The sequence below is a fragment of the Bison bison genome, unplaced genomic scaffold (genome assembly GCF_000754665.1).
Source record: "Bison bison bison isolate TAMUID 2011002044 unplaced genomic scaffold, Bison_UMD1.0 scf7180017864198, whole genome shotgun sequence".
NCBI classification, from domain to species: Eukaryota; Metazoa; Chordata; class Mammalia; order Artiodactyla; family Bovidae; genus Bison; species Bison bison.
Genome location: NW_011494770.1, coordinates 2,296,404 through 2,307,088, shown reverse-complemented (window position 1 = coordinate 2,307,088; position 10,685 = coordinate 2,296,404). Strand labels below are relative to the sequence as shown.

General features: G+C 44.6%; 1 protein-coding gene across 1 annotated transcript in view; it reads left to right on the top strand.

The window, feature by feature from the left end:
* Window positions 1-1,483: 1,483 nt before the first annotated feature.
* ABRACL (ABRA C-terminal like) overlaps window positions 1,484-10,685 on the top strand; it is a 16,656-nt gene continuing 7,454 nt past the window's right edge. Inside the window, exons 1-3 of the mRNA XM_010844213.1 lie at window positions 1,484-1,634; window positions 1,747-1,847; window positions 6,937-7,003. Of these exons, the coding sequence (XP_010842515.1) occupies window positions 6,943-7,003 (61 nt within the window). The 5' untranslated portion in view covers window positions 1,484-1,634; window positions 1,747-1,847; window positions 6,937-6,942. The remainder of the gene's footprint in view (window positions 1,635-1,746; window positions 1,848-6,936; window positions 7,004-10,685) is intronic.

Here is a 10,685-nt window from a genome sequence, read left to right as displayed (position 1 = left end):
GGTCGTGTAAAGAAGTAGCACAATACAGATTGATTATTCATTTCACTGGATATTATCCAAATGAAGAACTGCTATAAACAAAGGAGCCAGGTGCTGCCCCGAGAATTGCTAAATATGCTCTTTTCTTGAATTATACTTTTTGCATTATATAGACTGAAAAATACAAACTATCACTTTTCAGCTTGTTTTAGTAAGGAAAAAATAGTCCTCAAAAGGATTTTGGAGTCACCTTAAACTTCACGTGACATGAGAAACCTTGATCAATCAGACCTTTGTTGAGAGTAATCTTTTGGTGGTAGGGAACAGAGACTCATTCAAAGTCACACCCGGAGTGACAGGTGTTTACTCTGACAGGGTAACTAGGACGCTCTTTAGGAAGAGGCTGGATACAGTGCAGCCACAGGGACATGGATACTCATAGTGTCCTCTGGAGCAGGTCTTTGTTGTTCTAAATATATCCCTGGCTCTCAGCTTCCCTTAGAGGCACTTCTACCACTTCCACCCATACTCACCTTCAACTTCATCCTCAGTTTTGGCTTACTCCAGTGTTCTACTTTGTCAGGCCCATTTTCCCTATTTCTGCCTCCAGCCCTCTCAGCTTCAGCCTTCCTGTCAGATAGCTCATTCTCTGTATTCATTCTCCCTTTTCAATTTCCAAGGGAGAATCTGATTGGCTTATCTAATGATCCCGAGTTCTGGTTTGTTAAGGACTGTTTGTTCCAGGTCACCTCCTAGGGTGATGGCCAGTTTATGGACTGTGTCTTTTGGGTCACATGACCACTCTTAATCCAATCAGCTACAGCGGTTAGGGGGGAACTTTGGGGGCAATTATTTGTGCAACCTTTGTCCTAGGAATAGTTCGGGTCAGTTCTCTTGGCAGGGCTTGGTTTCCTTTTTGAAAGGATACCAGGTAGAGCAAACATCACACACACACACTCAGAGATTAAAATAACAGTTACTATAAATAATGGATGTATGAAAAAAATGAATTATGCGGTTACATGTAGGAAATAATGAATAAAGAGGGGAAGAAATCTACATTGACCGAGGGCCAAGAATCATAATAGCTTTATCCAAGTAAAGTTTCTTTGCAGTAAAGCAGTTTTCAAAATTGCATTTTCTTTTGCAAATCAGACCACCCTGCTGTCGTATTTGTATCTTTCTGAAAGCCCCCTGCCCTGGGCTTAAGTTCCAAGCAGTGGTAAAGAATCCGCCTGCCAATGGAGGAGCCACAGGAAACACCACTTCTATCCCTGGGTCTAGAAGATCCTTTGGAGAAGGGCATGACAAACCACTCCAGTATTCTTGCTTGGCAAATTCCCTGGACAGAGGATCCTGGCGGGCTACAGTCCGTGAGGGCAAGGAGTCAGACCGACTAAGCACGCAGGTAAGGAGATCTCAGCATTCTGCACGTTGGGGGAGCTTTTTTTCTTGCATTAGGAGAGAGATCCTGGCAGGAAGTCAATTTCCAGGAAAAGATGCGGGGGTTGGAGCTCCTTGGCTCCGAGTGGCGCGGGGCAAAGGTGGCGGTAATTGGAGCTCTGGATGCGTTTTCCTAGAAGCCTGCAGCGCTCCGCCACCTGTTTGGAGTCTGCCGCGTTCTTGGCGTCTCCGCTCCAGTTTCCTCCTCCTAGGTTAGTACCCGGGAGTGTGGGCGGCCCCATTCCTGAGCGCAGAAACTCTTCCCCCCTCCCCCCGCTCGCCCTCCGCCTGCGGCACACCAACCAGCCTTTCTCTTTGCCTCAGTCACTTCCTTCCTCGGCTTCTTCCTCCCCGGTGCGTTGAAGAAGGCAGCCAGCCGGCACCAACGCTGCCCGTTTTCTCGGAAAAGAACAGGAGGTAGAGAGGTGAGTGATCGCCCTGGGAAGTGGCGTCCAGGTAGAAAGGATGGACTAGGGTAGCAGGGGGAGCTCCAACAGCCGGAGGAGGAGATCGTGGGCTGAGGTTGGAGAGCCAGGACCGGGAAGAGACGGGGCTAAGGCGCCTGGAGGGTATAACTGGCATTGGGCTGAGCCGGGTGCTGGGGACCGCGTGGGCGCGCCCCCGCGCCCCCCACCTCCCGGGCAGACTTCCGTACTAGGCTCACGTGACATTTTGCCGGGGGCGGACCGGGCAGGGAGATCAGCAGCGTTTATAAAGGTTTTCTTTTTCTTTTTTTTTTTTACCGCAGAGCAACTTGCCGGCTTTGCACTTGGAGAGTCAGTTCCGCAGAACTGAGCGGGAACAGACTAGCAGTGAGGGGCCAGGCTCCCCCCGAGGGATTCGGGGGCTTCAGGGCAGTGGGCTCTGCGGGCGCGGGCGGCGGGTGCGGATCTGAACGCTCCCCGTTCTGTGTACGGGGTGGGGGATAGTGAGAAGACACTAGCGACTCGGGGAGCCCCAAGCTGGGTCCGTTTGCGTCGCTGGGTCTGGGCGCCGGCTCTCGAGGCGCGCCTGGGGCGCACCGATCGCCGGGGAGCGCGGGCCTCGCGGAGACAAAGGCTTCCGGGATGCGGATGCTGCTCTTCCCTGGGAGTCCGCCCGGACTCCGCCGTGCGCCCCGGAGCCGGGACCGAGCCTTGCGCTCTCTATCTCTGCAGTGGTGCCAGTAATGACCGTCTGATGGCCTGCGGGGGACAGGGTCTTGGGACCCCTTCCGGGCCAGCTCCCAACTTGGCTCCGGGATGACCATATATGGAGTGTTTGCGCGCCTGCGAGAGGCGGGAAGGAACCCAGTCATTCTTTGACCTACACCAGCTGCTCGTCGGGGATTGTGAAGGAGGGCTGGGAAAGAGTGGCCAGCCCTAATGAGGACAGGTGGCTCCCGATTCCCAGATGTCCCCACTCGAGTAGGCTTATTCCTTGACTTTAGAAAATCTCCAGGTATTGCCTCCAAACTTAAGAAAACAACCAAAATGAAAAAGCCCCCCAAAACTGTTAAGAGGGTCCTTAAATATATCTTCAAGTGCCTACTGAAAGTGGAGCATTTCAGCATATGGCCCAGTCCGCCCACATTCCGTTTTCTTTGTAGTTCCCACGCACAGTGCCTAATTGGTTTGTGTCACAATGAGAGGGCTCAGCTAGCATCTGCCATCCCCTTCCCCTGAGCCTCCCATTGACCCGGCTCTTTCTTTCCCTTAGACTTGCTCTGCCCGTGGCCTCTCATTGTTCTTGATCTTGCTGCTTGCACCAGCCCCGGCTTCTGTCCTCATAAAAAAATGTCGTGGACCTTCTGACGTTTGTACAGCAGAGTATTTTATACTCCTTTGTCCTCATTAAACAATCAAAGAAACCATACCAGGTTATGTAGGCTAGCAATAGTTTTTAAGCCCGTCATTTTCCTACTCAAAAGGATCAGTGCAGGGAGCCTTTTTTGCTTTTTAAGGGTTTTGTCTTAGTAAGTACTCAAATATTTCACACAAATACAACTTACCATTACATTTAGTTCTATTTGCGTAATAACCAGCCCCACCCCAAAGCAGCAGAAGAGGCAGAACGATGAGGTAAAAACAGCATTTAATTGTGGGAAACCCCTCTGAGTCAGTTTTATCATCCATAAAATAGGGATAAATAATACTTTGCAAGGTTCTTAGAATAAACACAGATAAGGAGTCTCAGGTGTAATTAATTATAAGGAAATTCTGGTAGTCTTCCCTTCTTACAAAGATGAACATGCATCTGCTTAATGTGATGCACATATTCACGCTACTTAAGAGTGGGATTTCCTCTTTGAGTCTCATTATTAAAAGAGAAGTATGATGGGTGTGGATGGTGGTGGGTGGAAGGAATGGAAAATGATGTTAAAGAGATGAATATTCTGGGTGGGAGGAAATCAAAGCATCTGACAATTAGAGAAGACTGGAATCCCTTTGGACATTTCCCTTTCCCTTTTGTCCAATATGGGCTGATTACCTCATCAGTCCTCACAGATCCTACTACTGCAAACTATTCACTGTTAGACAGTTTTGATTATTAGAGAAATTTTTTCTCTTATGGCTTCCAAATCTGCCTTTCTGTTTACCTGTCTATTCTACCCAATATGGTAATGCAAACAAGACTATTCACATGAGTACGTAATGGAGTTTTATTTTTTTAAAAAGCAGCAGGTCGACTCTAGGCTAACTTTTAAAAGTCAAGATTCTTTACAGTTCAAGTGACAGAAACTCAAACCAGCATAAGCAAAACCACAGAAGATTGATTAGTTCATGTAACAGGAAAATCCAAGGTCATATACAGGCTCAATCATTGATGCATGGTTGAATTTTCCTTTGTGCTGGATTTATTCCTGGCAGGCTCTTTTCACATGGTAGCCGTTTATATACTAGCCGGCCATAAACTTAGAGCCCAGTGGGAGAGTGTTGTTTTACTAGTAGTCTGGCAAAATTCCTGGGCCGACCCCATTGTTCAAGATGGGATCACCTATCCTATGCTCCAAACCAATTACTCTGACTTTGAACCATTCCTGGAGTCCAGAATGAGGCTCTACCCAAGATCCATGAGATAAGAACAAGGAAGGAATGGCTCTATCAAAAAAAAAAAAAAAAATTGGACTGCTGGTGCCAGAAGGTGGAAAGGCTGCTGAGCAGGGAAAAACGACAGCTGTTCACCACGCTGATATTAACAGGTTTTTTCCCCTACCACTAATCTCATGGCATGTCTTTCAGTTGTGTCCTCTGGTTATATTTTAGCGTTTTAGTGTCTCTCTAAAACTGTATTTTGAATTGAATATAATGTTACAATTTCACCAGTAAATATAAAGTTCTCACATTTGGACACTAATTTTTGATACTGGGTTTTATGTAGCTGCATTAACCTAAGATGTTGCATCTTGTTGCAGTGTTGTTGTTTAGTCGCTAAGTCCCGTCCAACTCTTTTGGGACCCCGTGGACTGTAGCCCTTCAGGCTCCTCTGTCCATAGAATTTCCCGGGCAAGAACGCTGGAATGGGTTTTTGCCATTTCCTACTTCAGGTATCTTCCCCACCCAGGGATCAAACCCATGTCTCTTGCATCTCTGGCATTGGCAGGCAGATTCTTTACCACTGAGCCACCAGGGAAGCGAATCTTGTTGCAATATAAGCTTCTTAAATTAAAAGATTTACACAGAAGTGTAGCAGATGGTAGTGGTACTTTTAATTATTAGCTATGAGAAATCTGGGGTCCTGATCAATATCATTTATACATAGATGTCATTCTTGTTTTTTAAAAGCTACCAAGAATTAGTTATGATCTGTCTGAATAAAATATATTTCTTCCAAATCATCACCCCAAAGTAAACCATTCAGGTCATCCTACTCTTTTCATCCCTTATTTAATTTGGAAAACTTAGACTGTGCTGATGCCTCTTCTGCCCATGCTTTTCAGCCTCATATTGCTGTTTCCAGTGTAAAATTATTTCCTTCTTATGGAAACTCATTCTTCCTCCTTTCCTGCTTTACTTCTTTGCCCCAGCAGAGTTGGGTTTCTCTCCTTCAGCTCTACCTTCGGCTTCGGTTTCTTGCTGGTATCTGTCTCCTCCCCCTTTCTGTAGCTGTTTGCCACGCCCCCTTTAGGCTTCCTTTTCGGTCTGAGTCTACTTCTTCCCCTTAGAGCTCCTCTCTGTGCCTCACTGAAATCAGCAGCTCCCTGTCAATAACTCTCACAGATGTGTTTTCATCCCCTCTCATGCCTCTGCTCATTCTCCTGTTTGCCAGCCAATTATTTGTTGAAGTCCTGCTCTTGGTGCCAGACGGGGTCCCACAGTAGCAGAACGGTCAGATCCCTGCAGGGAGGAGCTCACTGCCTAGTGATAAAAGACAAGAAGCTGGTCATTCCAGTCAAGTGAAATGAAGTGGATGCACAATACTGTGGGAACACACACGGGGGAGCACTCCTACTCCGGGGTTTCAGGGAGGGCTTCCTGGAGGAAGTTGTATCTCAGTTGGGACTGGACAAGTGGAAGTTAACTCCATGAAAGAGGTATAGTCAGAGCTGGGTTGAAGAAGCAGCAGTACCTATGAAGGCTGGACATAAGAGAATGAGGGGACATTTGAGGAATGAAAAGAAACACCGTGTAGCTACAACCTGGCATTCAAGGGCATAGATGTGAAGTGGCTGGAATCATGGGCACAAACCCAGCCAATGGAGGACCTCATGAGCCAAGGGAATTCGCCCAGCTGCTATGCTAACCCTGAACTCCTTCCTTATCTGAAGATGAATGGTGTTCACCACAGGCTCTCCATTGCAGCCAGATTGCATTACGAACTGCTGGGGGAAGAGCATGAGTATATGTGACCCGGAAAATTGCATTTGTAGGGTTCCACCTGGACCGCCTTTTTCTCCTCGGGGCTCCTAGAGGGGAGGGATTCTGTTGGTTTATCCGGTTTATCCTGGAACCTCCAGCTCCTAGTTTCGGGCTTGCCCCAGATGTGCTGCGGTTTCTCCTTGTTTCTGTGCTTTTACATATTCTCTTCCCGATGCTTTCCCCAACTACTTATTGGTCCACTTCTCCCCCCAGGAGCCTCCCTGAAACCTGTGGCTTTCTCCTTCAAGCTCCCTTAATGCCTTGGACCCTCCGCTAAAAGAGAGCTTGTCCATTGCTAATCATTCCAGGCCTTTCTCTGCTTCTGGAGGATGAATTCCCTGAGGGCGGGTCTTGTGTCATTCACCTTTGTGTTTTTGGTGCCAGGCAGAGCTTGGGTTTGGAGTTAATAGAGGGTGCAAGGAGAATGGCTTCATTCTCCCCAGTAGACTGCATGGAGTAAGAGTGGGACTGCCCACAAGGGCAGTTATAAAGATGGGGGACATGGAGGTACTCTACCTGGGGGAGATACATCACACAAGTGTTTTTAGGAAGAGGGACATGGTAAATTAATAGTGACAAATGCTACATGAAAAAAACCAAGGGCCCTTGGATTTGGCAAGTTATGCATAATGGAATCTAGAAACTAATAATGCAGATTTTTTTTTGTCTCCCTCAGGCAGCAATGAATGTGGATCATGAAGTTAAACTCTTAGTGGAGGAAATTCATCGTCTTGGTTCAAAAAGTAAGTATTATATGATCGATTCAGTGTTTCTTCTGAGTTTGCTTTAGAGCAAGAAGGACTAACTCTTTGGGTGCTGTGCTGTGCTAAGTCACTTCGGTTGTGTCCCACTCTTTGGGACTCCGTGGATTGTAGCCCACCAGGCTATCTACTCTTTTCATGGGATTCTCCAGGCAAGAATACTGGAGTGGGTTACCATTTCCTTCTCCAAACTCTTGATAGAAGCCTAAAAGTTTTGGCAGCTGTCAGCTAACTGCTCTCAGCCCTGAGGTAATTTCTGGAGACACAGAGCTATTGGGGTATTGTGATTCTTATACAAAGAATGGTTGAGTTATTTCATTATCCTTTGAATGGAAAGAAAATCACTGTACATCGGTAACCTAGCTGCATTGAAATCTTGTAATTGAATCTTGTTCGAATTTTTGTCATACTATTAACGTTCATTTTTTTTTTCTGCTTTACCCTGCCACCATTTTGCAAATTGCCAAATGACTAGGGACTCATTGAAATTGCAATACATTGTCTTTATTTTCTTCAAACCTTTGAATTTTGTATAATCAGGTATTTATGTACATATAACTAAAAGAACCCATCCTTTGGGTAGTTTTTTAAAAAAAGTCAGCTTTTCCCTCAGCAGCATATGAGCAGCTACCATGAAGTTTGAGACATGTAAAATTGGTAGTATTAGTGCCCTTTTCCTAAATTGTAATGAAAGCAACTCTTATGCTTGTAACTCTAAGTATTAATATTTTATACATCTCAGACCAGACATGTAATAGTTTGGGGAGCATTTTAAAAATTGTAAGAGCAATAGATGTATTCAGCAACAACTGGGATAATGGACCCCAAAGTTTAAAAATTATATCATGTAAGTGAAAAACAACTTTAAAAAGTACTTTATAAGAGTTGTCCTGTCATTGTAGCTTTTTTTTTTTACATTGGAGGATAATTGCGTTACAATGTTGTGTCATCATTATAGTTTGATTTTCTTACATATAGCTGTGATTACTTATGAATCACAAATCATTTGAAATAGCAAGAGGTACTTTGAAAATTCCATTGTCATTATTATCAAACATCCCCTGTAGTTTTCTTTTGCTGATGTAACATTACTACACACTTTGTGACATGAAACAACAAATGTAATATTTTTCATTAAAGATATATTGAAGTATAGTTAATTTAAAACATTGTATTAATTTCTGCTACATTGCAAAATGATTCAGTTATACATATGTATGTATTCTTTTCCATTATAGTTCATCACAGGATGTTGAGTATAGTTCTCTGTGTTCTACAGTCGGACCTTTCTGTTTATCCATTCTATGTATAATAGTTTGCGTGTGCCAACCACAAACTCAAACCCTCACACCACCTCCTTCTTGGCAACCACAAGTCTGTTCTCTTTGTGAGTCTGTTTCTGTTTCCTAAATACGTTCACTTGTGTCATATTTTAGATTCCACGTTAGTGAGAGCACATGGTGTTTGTCTTTCTCTTTCGGACTTACTTCCCTTGGTATGATCCTCTCTAGGTCCAGCCTTCTTGCTGCAAATGGCATTTTTTCATTCCTCTTTGTGGCTGAGTAGTATTCCATTGTGGAGAAGGCAATGGCAATCCACTCCAGGATACTTGCCTGGAAAATCCCATGAACGGAGGAGCCTGGTAGGCTGCAGTCCATGGGGTCGCAAAGAGTTGGACAGACCTGAGCGACCTCACTTTCACTTTTCACTTTAGTACATTGGAGAAGGAAATGGCAACCCACTCCAGTGTTCTTGCCTGGAGAATCCCAGGGACGGGGGAGCCTGGTGGGCTGCCGTCTATGTCTATGGGGTCACACAGAGTCGGACACGACTGAAGTGACTTAGCAGCAGCAGCAGTATTCCATTGTATGTATGTACCACATTTTCTTGTAAATAGTGTTATTGTGATTATAGGGGTACATATATCTTTTTGAATTATAGTTTTGTCCACATTTACTATCTTAATGGTTATGTAGGTTGGGAGTCTGTCTAAATCTGTTTGGGGTGCTGTAACAAAACACTCCAGACTGTGTGGCTTATAAACAGCAGAAATTTTATTGCTTGTAGTTCTGAAGGCTGGAGGCCTGAGATCAGTGTGCCAACATGGTCAACTTGGAGTCTTCTAGGTCTCAGACTTCTTGTATCTTTTCATGGTGAAAGGGACTAAGAATATCTTTGTAGCCTTTTTATCTATCATCAGTCTGTCTATCTATTATTGTGATAACACTGATTTATAAGATTTTGTAAGTTTCATATCGGAGAAGGCAATGGCACCCCACTCCAGTACTCTTGCCTGGAAAATCCTGTGGATGGCGGAGCCTGGTAGGCTGCAGTCCATGGGGTCGATAAGAGTCGGACACGACTGAGCGACTTCCCTTTCACTTTTCACTTTCACACATTGGAGAAGGAAATGGCAAACCACTCCAGTACTCTTGCCTGGAGAATCCCAGGGACGGGGCAGCCTGGTGGGATCGAACAGAGTCGGACACGACTGAAGCGACTTAGCAGCAGCAGCAGCAAGTTTCATATAGAATAATATTGGGTTGACAATAAAGATCATTCAGGTTTTTCCATTACATCATATGGAAAAACTCAAATGAACTTACTGGCCACCCCAATACTTAGCAGACTGAACCTGCACTTCAAAATAAGCAGGTTTACAAACTAGATGACTGTAAGGTAATTATAAAACTTGTATAAGGATGAAAATACTTTGAACATTGCAGCTTCACCAGGCCTCCTTGACTTACCTATTCCTGGTAATAGATGAATTATTGAGTTAGAAAGCATCTATGGAAATACGTTACCTACTGACAGATTAAGGTTAGTTATTTATATTATGTCTGGAATAATGTTGACTAATCTAAACTATGAATTTGATGAATAAATTGAATTTAGTTTTATCTGTTTCTTTTAAAATAGAGTTCTTTAAAGCCTTTCATTTTTCATCCCATCACTTCAGTTTAGTTCAGTCACTCAGTTGTGTCTGACTCTTTGCAACCCCATGGACTGCAGCACACCAGGTTTCCCTGCCCATCACCAACTCCCGGAGCTTGCTCAAACTCATGTCCGTCGAGTTGGTGATGCCATGCAACCATCTCATCTTCTATTGTCCCCTTCTCCTCCCACCTTCAATCTTTCCCAGCATCAGGGTCTTTTCCAGTGAGTCAGTTCTTCGCACCAGGTGGCCAAAGTATTGGAGTCTCAGCTTCAGCATCAGTCCTTCCAATGAATATTCAGGACTGATTTCCTTTAGGATGGACTGGTTGGATCTCCTTGCAGTCCAAGGGACTCTTAAGAGTCTCCTCCAAAACCACAGTTCAAAAGCATCAATTCTTCGGTGCTTAGCTTCTTTATAGTTCAACTCTCACATCCACACTTGACCACTGGAAAAACCATAGCTTTGACTAGATGGACCTTTGTTGGCAAAGTAATGTCTCCCCTTTATAATATGCTGTCTAGGTTTTTCATAACTTTTTTTCCAAGGAGTAAGCGTCTTTTAATTTCATGGCTGCAGTCACCATCTGCAGTGATTTTGGAGCCCCCCAAAATAAAGTCTGTCACCGTTTCCATTGTTTCCCCATCTATTTGCCATGAAGTGATGGGACCATATGCCATGATCTTAGTTTTCTGAATGTTGAGCTTTAAGCCAGCTTTTTCACTC